Source organism: Apiotrichum porosum (genome assembly GCF_003942205.1).
Source record: "Apiotrichum porosum strain DSM 27194 chromosome Unknown scaffold_1, whole genome shotgun sequence".
In the NCBI taxonomy this organism is placed as follows: Eukaryota; Fungi; Basidiomycota; class Tremellomycetes; order Trichosporonales; family Trichosporonaceae; genus Apiotrichum; species Apiotrichum porosum.
In genome coordinates this window covers 1146413-1164177 of record NW_021167108.1, presented here as the reverse complement: position 1 = coordinate 1164177, position 17765 = coordinate 1146413, and the positions used below count along the sequence as shown (strand labels likewise).

Sequence of the window (17765 nt, the reverse complement as noted above, 5' to 3'; positions counted from 1 at the left end):
TGATGTCCGATTGCCTCGGCCGGCTGTCACCCACAGCGTCGGTGCTGCCAACGAGTGCCGCGTCTCTCTTCTTCTCCATCTCTCATCCCCATCCCTCGCATCTCACAATGTCTACAAACTCACCACCACAGCCACCGCCCCGCTCCCTCTCAGCCGGCGACCACCCCCACCAGCAGAGTCACCACAACGGTAACGTCCAGGCTCTTCACTCTCACTCCCACTCCCACTTCCCTTCCCGCCCTTCCCCTCTTGGACCCGCGTCCATCACCTCTGCACCCACTCCTACTGCCCGCCGCCCCAGCAACTCGTCGTCTACCGACATGTCTGCCGTCGGCTCTGCTCTTGGAAATGTTTCTCGCCGGGGAAAGACGCTGGGGCGCGCCCAGCAACTTCGTGCCAATGCCGATGGTGTCGTCAAGCGCCGCTCTGGAGGTGTTCTTGGTCGAGGGTAAGCTGTTCTCGGCTCGTTGAAGATTGTAGCTGACAGTGTTCAGATTCATTCTCAAGACTGGTGTGTAGCAGTCAACATCCCTTGCCTGTCAACTAACAACAGACCACTACCCGACCGGTCGCGCTCTCGACCTCGACCTCAATGTCCAGGGTGCTCCCAACTTCCGTGCTCCTGACGAGGAAGGTCTGAACGTCTACGGCGTCGCACAGCCAACCGTTCCAGGCCTCAAGTCGATCCTGACCATCCTCGCTTGCCAGCCTCACAAGCCCGAGCCTGCCGGAGATAACGCCCTGGTCATGCGTCGCCGCCCGTCCACGACGCCGCTGGAGTCGAGCCAGTGTATCTGGTTCAGTACCCGTGAGGAGACCCTTGGTGAGTACGAGATTGCGAGGGGGCTTGGTGGTCGTGTGACTCTATCGCTGACATTTTCACAGTCTACATGTGGGTTGTCCGCACTGACTCAGTTACTCACGCCACAGCGCCTCCCGTCCATATGTGCTGCGCGACGCTTCTGCTCCCCTTCAAACCCTCCACCTCTCAGACCGTGCCTCCAACTTGGAGGATATCGAGCGCCGTCTCAAGCTCGATATCCTCGAGGAGGCTAGCCGCTACGGAGGCCTGATCCTTTGCCACGACGAGGTGCAGGGCGGTGAAATCGTCCCTACGTGGGTGTCCGTCGATGAGAGCATCATTCGTACCCCGAAGGAGGTCTATGATGAGCTCCGCAAGGAAGGTTGGAGGGTCGACTATAACCGTATCCCTGTTGGACCGGACAGGCCTATCGAGGTGAGCTTTGAAGTACGGTCATACGGACCCAAAGCTGACAGCCAAGGACAACTACCTCGATGCTTACGTCTCGGGGCTCAAGGACACTGACCCGCTCACCACCTCGCTCGTGTTCAACTGTGGCATGGGTGTTGTCCGAAGTAGGTAACTGCACCTAGCGATTACTAACCTGTACAGCCACCTTTGCCATGGTTGCCGCTCTGCTGGTTCGCAGGGCACAGTACCTGGAGCGTGGCCTTGAGGACCCGTTCCCGGCAGCTGGTTCGGGCTTTGCCACTGTAGGTCTGGGCCTGGCGTTGGCAAACATCTGCTAACCTACAAGCCTATCCCCGGAGCTTCCGCTGCTCCCGCGTCGCAGGCTGTCCAGTTCCTTCAGCAGGCGACTCAGCAGCAGACCTTGAACAAGAGTTTGTTGAAGGTCACGAGCATGCTCGACAAGAGTGAGCTGAGGTTCCCCGTTCCTTGTAGCTAACATCCAGGTCTTCCTTCGCGTCGCTCCACCGCGGCCATCGACCTCCTCTCGTCCCACCCCAACCTCCTCGAGTCTTTGCGCCGTGCGCACATGGGTAACTACCAGATCGTCCTCTCGCTTCTGTCCAGCCTCGACCACGGCCGCGAGATCAAGGCCCTCGTCGACCAGATCATTGACGACTGTGACGCTGTCGTCAACCTCCGCGAAAACGTCATCGAGAACCGAATCAAGTACAGCGTTGCGTCGCGCGATGACAAGCAGAGCCAGGGGTACCTCGACCGTGCCGTCCGCTCTGTGAGTTAACAGGATCATGGTGTAAACTAACAATCAGCTTGAGCAGTACTTTGACTTGATCGTCTTCGCTGCCTACGTAGAGCACCCCCAGGGCATGAGCTCGGGAGCCAAGTTCTCTTCGTGGCTCAAGGCCCGTCCCGAGATTTGGAAGTGAGTTAGGGCATTCATGATATGGGTTAACTCTTCAGCCAAATCAAGATCCTCCGTCGCCGATGGGGCGACCGCTTGTTCGCTTTTGCTCCTGCCAATGACCTCAGTGTCATTTCCAGGTCGCTTGACCTCGGTGACCGCCGTGACCTCCGCAAGGGCCAGTCTGATCTCGAGGGAGGCAAGGTTCTCGGTGACGAGTGGGCTGAGCATGTCGTCAAGAACCGCAGTGGCATTATGCTCCGTGCATCGTGGGTTTGCGATGCCAACTTACCTGCTAACCCATTAGAACTCTTCTCAAGCGCGACCTGTGGGTGGCCGACTCGGCAGCCTCGACCGACGGCGTCCGCGGCGCCATCGGTTTCCGCCAGGTCTTCAACACTTCTATCTACGCCACTGGTCAGCCGACGCAGGAGGCTATCACGGCCATCTTGGACATTGTCAAGGAGCGCTCGCCTGCGGTTACCAAGGTGGTCTGGGTCTGCCTGCGTGAGGAGCCGCTGGTCATGATCAACGGTGGGTGCAGGTACTACAACTCATGCTAACCCAGCCAGGTGCCCCCTACTGTCTTCGTCGTGACACCACGGCCCTGCGTAACATGCGCGACTACTCCGGTGTCTCGTCTGCCCGTCTTGAGGTTCTCGAGGAACGCCTCAAGAGCGACGTTGTCAACGAGCTGGTTGCCTTCCAAGGCAGTGTTCTCCTTCACACCGAAGCTGCCGATGGCCAGGTTGTGCCCCTCTGGGAGAAGGTCAACAAGCACGACGTCGAGTCGATTCGCGACGTCATGGACGATGTTGCCGCCCATGCCACCGAGGTGGACCTGCAGTTCCAGCGTGTCCCCATCACCTCGGAGTCTTCGCCTGACGTAGGTTCCTCACGCACGTGGACCCCATCTCTAACCTGCCACAGTTCCACGATATCACTCAGCTTTTGGACCTTTGCATGTCCATCGACTTGGACAAGACCGCCATCATCCTCAACGACCAGCTTGGTCGCGGACGTAGCTCCAACACTGCCGTCATTGTTCTCCTCATCCAGCGCTGGCTCAAGCAGAACCGGGCTGGTCGCACCGGAAACGCCCATCCTCCGACTACGCCGCGTCGTCGCGACATGTCTCGCCGTCGTCTTCCTGGCTTGGGCCAGTCCAAGATCAGCTGGCAGATTATTAACAGCGCACTGCGTGTCATTCGTAACGGTCTCGAGGTCAAGCGTGTTGTCGACGAGGCTATTGACAGCACATCGGCTGCCTTCAACCTCCGTGACGCTATTGAGGACTTCCGTGACCAAGCGCAGGAGGCCAAGACTCCCGAAGAGAGGCAGAGCGCAATTGAGAAGGGTAAGTTGACGTATGAGACCTTAAACTGACAAACAGGCATGCACCACCTCATGCGCTACTTCCACCTTTTGGTCTTCCAGGCATACCTGGACGACACTGTTCCTGACGACGAGACGGCCTTCTCGTTTGAGTCGTTTGTCAAGCACCGCCCCGTGTTCAAGACTCTCGAACAGGAGCTCCGCTCTGGCGGCGTTTCGAGCTTGATGCCCATTGAGCGCGCGGACCCGGCCACCGGCATGGCGGTGAGTCTATTAACACAAACATCGCTGACGCGCTCCAGCTCGAAGACGAAGAGGCCCAGGTTGTCGCCAGCCGTACTGGAGCTATTCTCTCAGCCCAGACGATTCTCAAGTCGGACTACTTTGTTGGTCTGCAGAAGCAGAGTCTGCCAGAGTATGTGGTTGTGGTTATGTACAGGGAAGATACTCGCTAACCACTCTCAGACGCGTCGACGGTGCTGCCAACTACCGCCAAGCTCCTCTTGTGCTCGAGAATATCCCCCTGGACAGCCACGATCAGGATGCCAAGGAGAGCTGGGTGTACGGTACTGGTATGCCGAGCGCCGAGGGTTTGCGTAACGCCCTCACCAAGATGGGCTGCGCGCCTGGTGGCGACAGGAAGGTCCTTTGGACTTCGCTCCGCGAGGTGAGCTAACGTAGGGAGCCCAAACTGACAGCTTTACAGGAACCCGTGCTCTACGTCAACTCGCGCCCGCACGTCCTGCGACTTATTGACAGGCCTATTGTCAACATTGAGTGCGTTGGCGACCAGGTGCAAGCTGACTCTCCAGAACTACCGGTGTGACTGCGGCTGTTGTCGAGCGCATGGAGTCGCAGCTCAAGGAGGAAGTTCTCAAGGAGATCCGCCTCATGGGCGGTAAGATGCTCCTCCACGACGAGGTGGAGACCAAGCCCGGCGTCTATGACATTATCCCTATTTGGGAGGAGGTGTCCGAAAACGACGTCATGACCCCCAAGGAGCTGTACCAGCAGGTCATGCGCGAGGACTACCACGTCGACTACTTCCGCGTCGCTATTGTGAGCTAAATGTCGCCCCTAGTGACGGTAAAGCTGACACCACAGACCGATGAACAGGCCCCTCTGCCGGCCACGATGCAGACTCTCGTCCAGCGTGTGGTCAAGGGTTTGAAGGAAGGCACAGACTTTGTGTAGGTGACGTTTGATTGCCAGCGCTAACCTGCCAGCTTCAACTGCCAGATGGGCCGTGGCCGTACCACGACCGGCATGAGTGTCGCCTCCTTGATCGCCACTATTGTCAAGGGCGACATGACCAAGGAGGGCATCGCGGACGAGGAGGATGACGGCATTGAGGATGATGGAGACGTGCAAGACTCGTCGCAGTTCCTCAATGGTGAGCTTGACATTTGAGGCTAATGGTAGCTGACAATCAGGCGAATACAAGACCATTCTCCAGCTCGTCACGGTCCTCAGCCACGGCAAGCAGGCGAAGCGTCTCACCGACAAGATTATGAACCAGATGGAGGGTGTGCAAAACTTGCGCAAGGCCGTTTACGAGTGGGTTACGTCGAGACTATACCAGCTAACCCTGCCCAGCTTCAAACTCAAGGCCGAAGCCGCGGAGCCTGGATCGCAAAAGCACAAGACGCTCATGCACCAAGGTGTCAACTATCTCTACAGATGTAGGTCGTCGGTTTCCACTGCGCCATTGCTGACCCACACAGATGGTATGGTGATTGTGCTTGCCAACTTCCTCCTCGAGACCAAGGAGCAGGGCACGCCGATCGACGAGGCCGACTTCACTCGCTGGATTTTCCAGCACCGCGAGATCCGCAATGTGCTGAGCCGCAAGACTTTGGACTGAGTGAGAGGGGGAACAAGAAGAGGACGACAGGACGAAGAGGAGGGGATCCCAGCACGCCCCGCACTCACATATATATATCGCAAATTCCACACATATCTCAAGTGCTACTCATACCGCGACCTCTGGATGCTACTCATACATTGCTCTGTACTGTACTGTACACGCGGTAGATATCCATGTGCCCATGTGTGTTGGACCAGTGTATAACACGCAGGCCTCAACTTCACACTACACTGCAGTCAGCAACCCCCCCCCCCCCCCCCCCCCCCCCCAGGTTTACTGCTCCTTCTCCTTCTCCTTGGACCAGCGCATCCAGCTCGAGCTCGAATGGCGAGCGTGCGGAACAAGACCCTCGGCCCCGTCTGCCTCGGAAGGGTGGATCTCGGCAAAGCCGGACGCGGCGAGCGAGTTGGAGCCGCCAGAGAGCGAACCGTCCGACGAAGTGCGCGACGACGTGCGCATTCGGGCCTCGGTACGGCTCGTGACCGTCAACCCCGACTCGTCAGTGGCGTACGAGAAAGTGCGCGAGCTGCTGGAGGAGGACACGCCGATAGCGCCCGAGGGGACAGAGGGCATGGGAGGGAGGTCAAAGCCACGGGCGGTAGCGGTCGACGAGGACAGCGACGAAGTGCCGGGCGTGACGGGGAAGGGCGAGGTGGACGAGCTCGAGACGGAACGCGAGCCTGGTGCAGATCCCGGGTTACCCGCGTTGTTGAACGAGTTTCCGGCCGCATACACTGCGCCGAGGGCCGAGGGCATGTATCGCGTCGCGAGGTTGGAGACGAGGCCGAATGCCTGCTGGGCGTACGCCGGGGTGCCAGGGGCACCAGGGGCACCAGGGGCACCACCTACACCAGCACCAGCACCGGACTGGAAGCCAGCGCCGGGACGACCGGCTCCGATGCCAGGATAAGCCGGGGGCTGCGGGAGACCGGCGGCGTTGGACAGCTGCGATGCCTGTTCCTGCGAGAGCTGTGGGCCGTCAGCACGAGCTCAAGTCCATGAAGGTAGTCGGCGACGATGGCGTCTGGGGGACAGAGTTGCCGTCGTCGACCCCGAACACTGGGATGAACGTACCCCGAGAGCACGCCTGGCCTGGTCCCAGATCCACCACAGGCCACCGCGGGCACCGTTGGTGGCTCGGCCAGAGAGGCTGCCGAGGAAGGCATCGATCTCGCCCTCGTTCTCAGCGAAGAGGGGCGCAAGACCGTTGCAGTACAGGTAGGGACCGAGCCTGTTTCCAGGCTGCGCGAGGTAGAGGAAGACGAGCGTCTTGCAGATGGTGTAGAATGGGATCCTGCGGGGTCAGTGTTGGTCGTAGCGGAGGGTGCAGATTAGATGGAAGTGGGCTGCACGCGGACGTCATCCGGCAGTCACCGCGGTAAATGGAAGGCGGGCTTGCACAATAACACTGGCTGTACACCTCTCACACCACGCCCACCGGCTATCACCATGGCCATAACTGGCGCTTGGTATGCGCTGGAGGACACGTCTTCGCTTAGGTGGCCGGGTGGCAAACGGAAAGGGGGACTCCGGGAGCGAAACTTACCATTCCAAGAACCAGCCTATGACACCCTCGGCGGTGGTCCACGCGCCGATGAGAGCCCAGTACATGAGCCAGCGCTCCAGCTCGACCGGCTGGGCGGGACGCTGGGAGAGCGCCTTATAGCTCGCGTACGCCGGATAGAGGAACGCGCCGGTGACGCTGCGTTGTTAACTGGGGCCAGAGGGGAGTGGAACAGAAAGTGTGCTATCAGCCCCGCGGCTTGTGCCTCCGGACTTGCGCTGCCAGGTCCCCACCCAGCATGCAGTGCGCAGATGCCCCTTGCCATGCAGTGCGGGGTTGTTGTGACTCACTTGAATAAGCGCGTGGGGAGGAGCATGGTGGACAGAGAGTGACGATGTCGCACGCGTCGTGAAGTGGGTGAAGGAGAGAGCGACGACTGCGTCAGTGTGCGTCCCTTAAGGTTGATATGGTGGCAATCAATCTCTGATCGGAATCGGGTATCATCAGTCAGAACGGGAGACAGCGGTTCCGCACACACATCGCTCCCGTTTCGTCCTTTTATCAATGTATCACCCCCAGCAAGTAACGGCTAGTCATACAAGCTGCTGCTCCCAAAGCGTCTTCATCGTCTTCGAACTGTCTAAATGCCCAACGTGAGACATGCTCGCACTCTTGACTAGCGGCGGTGCAGCGGCATCCTCCCTGAGCCGAGCTTGCTGCTCGGGCCAACGTCGCCTCCTGTGGAGGGCACGGCATTGGCATTGACCCTCTAGTTTTTCGAGGTCCCCCAGCACCCCCCTCCGCCCCTAACTAGCTGTGTACTGGACGGCTTGGTCGCTATCAATCACGCCGTCGACGACGAGGCCGACGAGGACTGGCAAGGAGAGCTGGGAGCCATGACGGTGGTGGCGTTATTTCAAGCTGGCGCCTCTCGGCATCGCGGCATCCTGTCGCTGATAAATTGGCGGCACCTGGGTGCTACGGAAGGCAGGCTCACAACCTTACGGGGAAGACAACCGTTCTGCCAGATACAATACACACAGTCCAAGAGGCCAGTAGGGCCCAGAGGCTGCGAGTTTAGAATGTACAGAGCGTACGGGGACCGAGGATTCGGACACGAGGCCTCCCCTGTTTGCGATTTGTTATTCACGGGTGTCGAGTGTTAATATATTCGTCACGGTCCGTTTCCTATTAGGCCAGTCCCTCACTATTACGACCACATAGATATCTCTCGTTGTGCAGAGTTCATCCCCAGATCCTGCCTTTACCACATCCTTGCTGCATATATCTGCATCATCGTCGACTGAGCAGCTGTCGCTCGAATACCCTCCTGAGGATATCAAGATCGCCACCTTATAAATAGTGTGGTGTGAGCGTAGGTCGGCTTTGTGGCACAACGGCTCGATGGCATGGTGCGGCTCGCTGACTCAGACGTTGAGGACGCGCGCCACATTGCAAGCATTGGTGTATTGGGGTTAGAAACAGGCAGACCAGGATACACATACCTGTGCTATTGCTCGAGCTGAGCGCGACGCATGTCCGCCTGTAGCATAGGGATGAGGTTGACGGCGCCGACAATCTCATTCACCTTGCCGTCGTAGATGCCTTGCGACCATTCTGGCGCGTCGAAAGGCTTAGACAGTTGTTGGATGGGTAGTACAGGGGTTGAGGGAGCCTTGGACCTGGTGAAATGGGCTGGCCAAGGGTCGGTCACCATGCTGTTGGGCAAAAACGATGATAATTGAATGAGCGAGTTGGACCACGATGTACGTGTAGTGGCTCGAAGGTGAGTCGCGAGGTTAGTGTGTCGGCGGTCCACACCGGCCAGATCGCTGCTGTCACCGCAAGATAGGATACGCATGAGACTATCCTCACCGACGGTTTTAACAGCATTTCTCTGCTGCAGAGCCAGTTGCATCTAGCACACGCACGTAAGGAAGAAGACTGCCATATAAACACGGGCTGAAAGCCAGCGGTAAAGCAGTTGGTTCTTCCGTGGTCTCTATAAGCAGCTCACAAGAGATTCTCTGAGCCATGCCATTAAAAGCTGTGGTGCACTGCTACCTCGCAATATCATGCAAGACTCGACGTAATCAGTTTGAGTCTGTTGGTTTGACCATCCCAGTTAATTCACACTACCTTGCCATTCCTTGGTAGAGTCGATGTGACAAATGATTGCCTACCGGTTATCCACCCAGCTCATTCACACTATCGTGCAATATCGTGCCAGCGCGGACTTGCCAGGTGATAGTCTGTGTGTTTGCCGTTGGTTTGAAAATGCACACTACCAGGTGGATCTCTGACCACAGTTGACGAGACCGACAGTGTTGCCTCCGATACTTCACACGCTGCCTTGCCAAAACTATGTAAGAATCGACGTGGCCAACGATCTCAATGCGTTTCTCCAACGCACAAGCAGTGCCAGTCGCCACTCTATTAAATATGGAGACCCTGTTATTCGTGTGCGTCGCCTCAGTTCCCTGTGGCCTGTGGCGGGTTGCTCCGAGCGGCCAACTGCTAAACCCTCCGATCTCTGAGTAGGTAATGCATACATGGTCTAACGCCTGTGTTCATTGAATGCACGACGTGCGGGCTGCGTGATTTTCTTCGTACGGCCTTTGGCAAGCATAACGCCAAGCATGACCGACGTCGCGGCGCAGAGAGAGAACCTGGAGCGTCAGTGGCAGAAGCAGAGTGAAGTCGGTCAAGCTCGCCAACAAAGCAACGCTCGACAACGTGTTGCACTTGCGGGGCCTGACTAGTACTCACCAGGTGATGGCATAGGTCATGTGCTGGTTGCGCAGCTCGATCTCCCTCAAGCGACCAACGGGCTCGCCCTGCTTCATGAGGATCGAAGCGAGGACATCTCCTTCTGAAAGCGTCAGCTGTCGACCTGCGTCCGCTTTACTCACGGTCAATCGCATCAATGAGAACGGGCTGGAAGTTGCGGGATTCACCACCAGCGTCCTCAGCCATGGCAGGAATGTCCTTCCAGTACCAGCGGTTCTCATTGGGCTTGTTGTCGGGTGTGAATGTCGACTTGGCGTTGGGGTCCGCCTTGGTCACGAGGCCCTCAATGACAACCTCCTCCGAGGGCTCGCCGTTGGGACCGAGACCTGGAACAGGACGGGCACCGGTACGGACCTCGTCACCCACAGCAGTCTTGATGAAGCCGCGGTTGAGCAGAATCGTAGTGCCGCCGCTCTCGGAACGGTCAAACGGAAGGATGAGATGGTAGCCGGGGACGCCCTCACGGGTTTGAGGGCCCTGGAGAAGGGCGGGGCCAGTGAACCGACCACGGAGGAGGACACGACGGAAGGCAAAGTCGGGCAGAGCGGAGAGGCTTGCGTGGGTCAGTTGCGGCGGCCACATGTATACAAGTGCGTTCCAACTCACTTGATCTGAGCGGGGAGGACCATGGGGTCCTTGGCGAGGTTGCGATCCACCTCCTCGATGAGAGCGACCTTCCACTTGAGACGCTGTATCTGCCACACGCCGAGGTATCCTGTCAGGATAGGCGCACAGATGAGAATGAGGGTGATGGGGCGGAAGAGTGTCGACACGATACCACCGCCGACGACGTCCGAAGAGTGGTGTGACGCATTACGGCTCGGTCCGGCGCCGGCGTTGGCGCCAAAGCGCGAGGCAAAGCCGCTGCTAGCCAAGGGCCGCTTTGGCAGTGTTGAGCGGAGCGCTGAGAAGAATGCGAATGGTCTGGACATGTCCAGGAGTTGGGTAGATGACCAGTTTGCATCATCGGGACGCGCACTAACGACGTCCAGATGACTGGACTGTTCGGAATATTTGATTCCGGGCGGCGGTTTGCCCGGCTCTGTTGAGGGCTGTGATTTCCTCTGTTCCACCTTCTCATTCAACACCCACACCTCGCTCATACCCAGGAGCTCCCTTGGGGCCGCGCGACAGCGACATGACTGACGCGATGGCCCCAATGCCACGTACACCACCGCGACACAGGGACGCGTCCTACACCACCACTTCCAAGCTCCGCTCGGTACCGTACGCGTCAACATCCGCCGATCCCGCGGCAGACCTTCCTCCCCTCTCAAGCCTCCAAGCATGGGTGCACCGCCCACAGGCTGTAGCCAAGTGCTTTGTGAGCGACGTGTTCAATCTCTGCGCTCTTGAAGCAGATGATGGCGTGGTGAAGCGCACGGCCCGGGGTGAGTGGACTGGTTCACAGAGCCGCAAGGTGGAGGGCCATTTGTTTACATTGTTCCCTGAAAGTTGGTAACTGAGCTGACAGCCTGTCTCCAGACGTCTTCCTCCTCAACCATTTCCCATGCAAGGTTATCGAGGTTTATGGATGGGTCGCAGGTGTCGATCACAAGGACGCATTCACGACAGTCACTCGTAAGCTGGCCTTAGCCCATAACGGCCAAAGCTAACCTTGAAGTGGACGATGGCGACGGAATAGCCGTCCTGCAGGTTACTGTCCGTCTCGCTCAAAGCGAAGCGGCCGCTCCAAAACAGCAAAACCCGACCGCATCTCATGCAGGGGGAACCTTCCGCTCTCGCCGTGAACGCAATGCTGCACTCAAGGCGACTGGTACAGCTCTTCCTCCTAAACCGCTTGAGAAGATGTATATTCGCCCTGACATTCGCGTTGGTGACACTGTTAGAGTTGTGGGCCGCGTGGACGAGTGGGGGCGGCAAAAGCCCGGCAGACCAACAGAATGGGTGCGACAGGTCATTGTCGATGAAGCGTCGGGCTCTGGCCTTATCAGTGAGTCAACAACATGTGTTCTGCAACTGACTGCAGGCGTCGTCGATCCTGATGACCACTTTTACCATCTCGCACATGTCACCGAGCTGCACGACACTCTGTACTCGCGCCCCTTCAACATGCCTGCTCCCTCGTCGTCCCGCACGTCTCCCGCAAAGTCCTCCCCAGCAAAGTCGATAATGTCAAGCATCGCGTCTTCCGACTGGGGAGAGGATGACGACGATGATGCCTTTGGACCCGACTTGGTCGACCCTGCCAAGCTTAGCTCCAAACTCCTCACCGAGAGCACGTTCAAGCGGTACATGATGGACCACATGACGCAGGAGACGACAAGAATGGTCAAGGCAGCGACGCGAGGGATGAGCCTGTTTGCACCCATCCCGGCACTGCAGGTTCTGTTCCCCGAGTATGGGGCGCACACTGCCAAACGGCTCGACATGGATGTTAGCAAGACGTCTCAGCTCCCCAATACACGCGACAGCGATGTCTTCTCGTCATACCCGACGGCGTCTCGTGAGACTCAAGTGACTCAAGTGACTCAAGTGACTCAAGTTACTCCACGCCCAACATTTCGTTCCAAGGCCGAGCGGGAGGCCGCACGCCAGCAGGAAGCTAAACCCACACATATTCCTTCTCCCGATAAGGACAAGACCCCTATGGCTGCTACCTTCAAGTCTCGTGTGGACCGCGACCGCGATAGCTCCAGCGTGGCCCTCGTCGCTGAACCAGCCCTACATCCATTCACGGTACCCTCCCTCCTCGCTGTCGCTCTATTGCGCGATCTTGCTGAGCGCGTTGTCGACAATCGAGCTCGAGTAGAGGAGAAGGAGCGCCGCAAACGCGTCAAGCTCGGAAAGACCACTACCTTGGACCACCAGCTTGTGGCCAGACGCAAAGCCCGTGGCCTAAAGGAGGGCACGTACCAGCTCTCCTCGTCTGAACGCGAGTCCAAGATGAGAACGCTCACCGAGTGGGCTATCCGCGATGCCCACATCGAGGGCGGTGTCGTGCAGGTGTCCACCGCTGTGACGCCTGCTGGATACCTGCCACTGCCTGCCGCCTTGCTCGCACCTCTTCTCGTCCCCGTGGTCTCAGCTGCGCGTGAACGCGCTCATGGTACATTCCGGTCGCGCCTCGAGCGTTCTCAGGCAAAAGAAGCAGCGTCTACCGGGCGCTCTTCAAACCTCCCCCTCAATTCGCTTACCATCGCGGCCCGGCTAAAAGCGTGGGATGGTCGGTGGGAGCGAGTGGGCCAGTGGGCTGTAGAGGAGGCGCTCGAGTGGGGAGAGGCCCAAGGTATCCTTGAGCTGGAGCGTTAGGCGACCTATCGAGCTGGATCATCGGTGCAACGAGGTCGACTGTCACTGCCATCTGGCCCAGTCTAGCTTCGCCACGCCAAGCCCACGCTGCTGCTGGTAGGCTGGCTGGATTGTGCGCGCTCTTACCTGTGGCGCCGTTTGTGGCGCCGCGTCGATCCTTCCAGACCCGAGAGGTCATCGCACCTGAGATGGCGGCCTCGCAGCATCGCGTCATGGTTTCGGCGATCAGCGACGGCCGATGGCGGTCCGACAGCGGGATGTTGTTCGGCGTGCCGGTGAATGTGTGTGGCCGTGGGGCGAAGGGAGCATGGGGCGGAGCACGTCGCTCCGCTTCACCTTCCCATCACCTCAGAGGTCGTGTAGAGTGGCTAGCCACCTCCTCCTCGCTATCTGCACTGTGTAGATTTATTTCCATGTACACATGTAGCTGCATATAGACCGTTGGTTCCGGTTTACAGACTTTATCCGGCGACGGATTGTGTTACAGGAATTAGGATAACTGTGGCGCGGAGGGCCGCGACTCCTCCCCTGCCCCTTTTTTCTCGGCCTCCTCCGAACGTCAACAATGACCTGGACATGGCGATGTCGGTGGGCCTCACCGAACACGCAAAACGAAACTCCACGTCTCCGGGCGCGTGCGTCGCTTGACCGCTTGCGGCAAGAGGTCAAGAGCGAGACGGCCTCGTGAGGTCTCGTGAGGTCTCGTGAGACTGGCGTCCGGCAAACTGTCACATGGCCACAAACACTATGCGTGAGAATTCCGCAACAGCTATCTTCGATATCGTCGATAATACGAAAAAGCACCACTTTGTGGCGCTGCATTCATACGCGGTGCGGGTGGCGGCGAGGAGACCCAGATCTCGATTGCCACCCCCCCCCCCCCCCCCCCCCCCCCCCCCGCAACCGAGCAATGGGCCCAGCCCGCATCTGGCCAGATTTGCCATTTATCTTTGGGTTTACAACACGGCGTTGGTCGGGTCGGGCGGAACTCGAATATGCAGCGTCGTAATCGCAGCAAAACGGTTTTTCGTGCCATGCCGGCGGCTCTTGGCATAGCCGTTTGCGCGATAGGAGGTGGTAGCAGATTCAGCCCACACTGGGTTTATGAGCGCATGGAGTGTGTATGTGTGATGTAGAGCACCTGTGGGTCAGTCTGTGGATCTGTGGAGGTCGCAATGGCGAGACATGGACGGCAGAGAGTTGGACGCAAAAGGAGATAGCATTACGGCTCTACTGTAGCTCTCGCCCCAGTCTGGATAATGGTCTCAATTGCGCCTGTGACTGCTGCTTCTTTCCCCTTCTGTCCTCGTCATGCTAGTGGTCGTTACTGGTGTGGTTGGTGTGGTCGATGTGGCTGTTGCTATGGTTTGTCGGTGCTGGTGGTATGGAACTGGTGGTTGCGTGGAAGGCTAGAGAGCGGCGCGAGGTTGGTGTAGTGGGAAGCGGCGGGGCTCTTGGTGGACCCACGAGACCGTGGCGCAGGAGCGGTGGTCCTGTGGCGGCGCGCTTCCTCCTGGGGGCTCGTGAGGCTCGATGTCGGCACGCCTGCGTGCGGGGGGTTTGGGCTCGTGCGCGAGAGGACGCGTACAAGTTTGCCAACGGGGGATGCTGGTGCCGAGCGGCGCTTTGGCTGCGGCTCGACGTCGCCAAAGTGGTCGTCGTCGTCGTACTCGAGTGCACGCTTCAATTCGGGATTGGATGCGGGTGTCGCCGGCGGCGGAGAGTCTTCTGTCGCGGCGGTCGGGATGGATGGCAGTTGAACGCGCGCGTCGGCTGCGGCGTCCTCATACCATTTAGCTGGCGATGTCGGCGGGTAAGTTCCCGAGCTCTTTGCTGCGGAGACCGACGTAGGTGCTGACGAAGCTGGCTCCCTGGTGTGATTCGGGGCAGCCAGCTGAGTGTGGTGGTGGGTGGGATCACCGCGATCTCCTCGAGCGGCGGCGACGTCTTACATCAGCTACCGGTGATCGCCCTCAAAGGTCCCGAAACTCACCATTAGCCCATTCGCTGCATGTCTTGACGCGTACCGGCGGGTTGATGGAGGTTGATGCACCAGCTATCGCCGACAACAGTGTTGATTGCGAGGCGCGTGGCTGTTGTGGAGGCGGCGGTGGTGGTGGAATAATCGGGAAGAGGGATACAGCAGGCTTGCGGGGCTGCGGGGTGACACCGCGAAGGCCTTCACCATGAGCACAGGAGCACGACGTGAACGCGCTGCCGCTACCGGTCATGTCTCCGGTAAGTGGCGTGGTGAAGAGGGGGAACATGCGCTGATGGGGAGAGGGCTGTTGATGGCGGGGCGATAAAAAACGACAGCGCCCCGGGCTGCCAAGCTTGGACCGGACAGTTCCGTGTAGTGTTTGGAGGCCACTCGGGCGGCAAAAAAGCGGGGAAGCGGGGTTGTGGTTGTCGCTGTGCTGTGCCAACGAGTTGCTGATGTTGCCAAGGGGCCTGCTTGCTAGGAGAGATGGATCGATAGAGTGGATGAGAGGTTGGGATGGGTCGACTGAGAGAAAGAGACGTCGAGATGGAATGGAAGTGGCGAGGGAAAGAACGGGGTTGGGCCGTGGAGGGGAAACGGCTACCTCTTCATGGCCGGATCAATAATATCGTCGCCCCCGCCCAGCCCGTCCGACACTCGGTCGTCGTTCTGCTCGGTTTGCCAAATGACGCCAGCTTTGCCACGGAGGCCCCGGAGACGGACAAGTCCGACACCACAGGCTCAATTGTCCTGCTTCACACCCCTTTTGCTATTCTCAAATAATTGCCTGTTTGCGCCATCAAAAAGCAGCTGATAAGCCGTTAAGCCTTTCTTGCCTTCCACGTGAGCAGAGAGACCGCGCCGCCGGCATCCGGACGCGGACGCAACATCCCTCTCGGCGAACGCCGATCCGCCACAGTCGGGACAGAACGCGCCGTGTCTACCCGGGTCTAATGTATTTGGCATTCGAATCGGAATGATTTAGAAACCGCCCGCTGTTTGTATTTCTTGGTTTATTTGTAATGTTCAGTTAGGCGCGCCAAGTGACATGTGTGCCTGTTGTTGTCGATCTCGATGGTTGGGTCGTTGAACGGAGGTTGGCCGGTGCCCGCTCGCGCGACTGGAAACGACGCGGTCGAGTGACGTACTTGCTGTGCCAGCGGCCACGTCTTTGACTTTGGATTGTTCGCCACCCTCTCACCCGCAATGGACTATACAAACTTGCGCGATACTTTCAAGCAGGCGTCTTGGACAGCCAAACAGGAAGAGGTGCGTTGTTGGTCTTCTTCAGTGGCGCCATGTGCTACCTACCACACAAGGACGGTTTGGGTCTCGTGACGTTGAGGAAGACTTGGAAGACGCCCGCGGCCCGGCGCGGACGTTGGTCGGCCACATCCTAAGCAAAACGAGTTCGGGCTTGGCCGTTGTCATGTGGTGCAGTCCACATAGGCGTCACCTGCCACTCTTCAGCTGTTGACCGCAATCACGTCGCGTAGCTGACACAAACAGGTCATCCTCGAGCCGTTCACGTACCTGTGCTCGGTCCCGGGCAAGGAGGTCCGGTCGCACCTCATTGACGCATTCAATGCCTGGCTCAACGTTCCCGAGGAGGACCTTGATGTGATCCGCAACATTGTGCGCATGCTACACAATGCCAGCTTGCTGTGAGTTGGAAGTTCGTTCTAGGAACATGTTCTCCGTCCAACTCGAGGAAGCGACGCGCGGAGGAAAGCAAGGCAGCTCTGAGCTGCCAATCTGTCCTCTGACTCACTCCCACGCTGATCAGGGCTAATACTGCAACAGCATGGATGATGTCGAGGACAATTCGGACCTCCGCCGCGGTGTGCCTGTCGCGCACCAGGTGTACGGTGTGCCCCAGACCATCAACACGGCCAACTACGTCTACTTCCTCGCCTTTGACGAGCTCCTCAAGCTCCGTCCCTTGGATGGCAAGGGAAAGGGCAAGGCTGGAGACATGGTGGCGATGGTGAATGGTGAGCTTTGTCTCGCTCGGTTTGGTCGTCAGCTCACAAACAGACGAACTGCTCAACCTCCATCGCGGACAGGGTATGGACCTCTACTGGCGTGACAGCCTCACCTGCCCCACGGAGGAGGAGTATGTCCAGATGACGATGGGCAGTGAGTTGGTTGTATTGGAGCGCTGGGCTAACTCCCAGAAACCGGTGGTCTGTTCCGCATCGCTGTCAAGCTCATGATGACCAAGTCTGAGTCTACGGTGTGAGTGTTGAGACGCGACGCCCGGAGCACTACTGACATGGCAGCGACTATGTGCCCCTCGCCAACCTCATTTCCATCTACTTCCAAATACGCGACGACTACATGAACCTCCAGTCTGGCGAGGTAAGCTACGCCAGGCGTATCGTATCTTCTTAGCTGACGACCAGTACGAGGACAACAAGGGCTTCTGTGAGGACCTCACCGAGGGCAAGTTTAGCTTTCCCGTCGTGCACGGTGTGAGGGCAGACACGTCCAACCGCCAGATTCTCAGTGAGTGAATGCTACTTGCAGATAAGAACAGATGAGCGGTTATCTGACCACCATCACAGATGTCCTCCAGAAGCGCACCACGTCGTTTGCCCTCAAGAAGCATATTGTCGAGTACCTCGCCAACCACACAAAGTCATTCGAGTACACGCGCGGTGTCATGGACACGCTCTATGCCCAGATCGAGGACGAGATCAAGGAGTTGGGCGGTAACAAGCCCCTCGAGGCTATCGTTGCCCGCCTCAAGGTTGTAGAGGAGAAGAAGTAGGGCTCATAGGCGGTGGGTGCTGGTCTACAGAGTGTAAATAATATTGTACAACTAGAGCACGGATGCACATGTCCACATTTCTCCAAGTGGCCGTCTGATGGGTTAGATCC

The 17765-nt window shown here is 58.4% G+C and overlaps 6 protein-coding genes across 6 annotated transcripts; 3 read left to right on the top strand and 3 right to left on the bottom strand.

The window, feature by feature from the left end:
* Positions 1-107: 107 nt before the first annotated feature.
* Positions 108-5331, top strand: EHS24_000393 (uncharacterized protein; the record flags this gene model as incomplete). The annotated part of the gene is made up of 24 exons (XM_028616226.1): positions 108-448; positions 495-511; positions 554-823; positions 886-892; positions 931-1237; positions 1284-1377; positions 1415-1515; positions 1560-1677; positions 1717-2003; positions 2041-2153; positions 2192-2401; positions 2440-2666; positions 2705-3018; positions 3063-3489; positions 3526-3731; positions 3770-3882; positions 3933-4134; positions 4174-4244; positions 4280-4526; positions 4572-4657; positions 4694-4860; positions 4901-5024; positions 5064-5149; positions 5192-5331. 24 exons carry the CDS (start codon positions 108-110, stop codon positions 5329-5331), a joined length of 4275 nt encoding a protein of 1424 aa, XP_028480083.1.
* A 276-nt stretch (positions 5332-5607) lies between these two features.
* On the bottom strand, positions 5608-7214 carry EHS24_000392 (uncharacterized protein; the record flags this gene model as incomplete). The annotated part of the gene is made up of 4 exons (XM_028616225.1): positions 5608-6303; positions 6409-6628; positions 6881-7036; positions 7189-7214. The coding sequence occupies 4 exons, from the start codon at positions 7212-7214 to the stop codon at positions 5608-5610; spliced, it is 1098 nt and encodes a 365-aa protein (XP_028480082.1).
* A 1134-nt stretch (positions 7215-8348) lies between these two features.
* Positions 8349-10560, bottom strand: SHY1 (surf-like protein; the record flags this gene model as incomplete). Its single annotated transcript, XM_028616224.1, has 4 exons — positions 8349-8520; positions 9608-9710; positions 9751-10181; positions 10235-10560. 4 exons carry the CDS (start codon positions 10558-10560, stop codon positions 8349-8351), a joined length of 1032 nt encoding a protein of 343 aa, XP_028480081.1.
* A 218-nt stretch (positions 10561-10778) lies between these two features.
* EHS24_000390 (uncharacterized protein) lies at positions 10779-12901 on the top strand (the record flags this gene model as incomplete). Its single annotated transcript, XM_028616223.1, has 4 exons — positions 10779-11019; positions 11114-11209; positions 11253-11582; positions 11619-12901. The coding sequence occupies 4 exons, from the start codon at positions 10779-10781 to the stop codon at positions 12899-12901; spliced, it is 1950 nt and encodes a 649-aa protein (XP_028480080.1).
* A 1360-nt stretch (positions 12902-14261) lies between these two features.
* On the bottom strand, positions 14262-15168 carry EHS24_000389 (uncharacterized protein; the record flags this gene model as incomplete). The annotated part of the gene is made up of 2 exons (XM_028616222.1): positions 14262-14848; positions 14895-15168. The coding sequence occupies 2 exons, from the start codon at positions 15166-15168 to the stop codon at positions 14262-14264; spliced, it is 861 nt and encodes a 286-aa protein (XP_028480079.1).
* A 920-nt stretch (positions 15169-16088) lies between these two features.
* Positions 16089-17655, top strand: BTS1 (geranylgeranyl pyrophosphate synthetase; the record flags this gene model as incomplete). The annotated part of the gene is made up of 8 exons (XM_028616221.1): positions 16089-16151; positions 16392-16546; positions 16686-16876; positions 16920-17021; positions 17060-17120; positions 17165-17243; positions 17288-17390; positions 17450-17655. The coding sequence occupies 8 exons, from the start codon at positions 16089-16091 to the stop codon at positions 17653-17655; spliced, it is 960 nt and encodes a 319-aa protein (XP_028480078.1).
* Between the last annotated feature and the right edge of the window lie 110 nt (positions 17656-17765).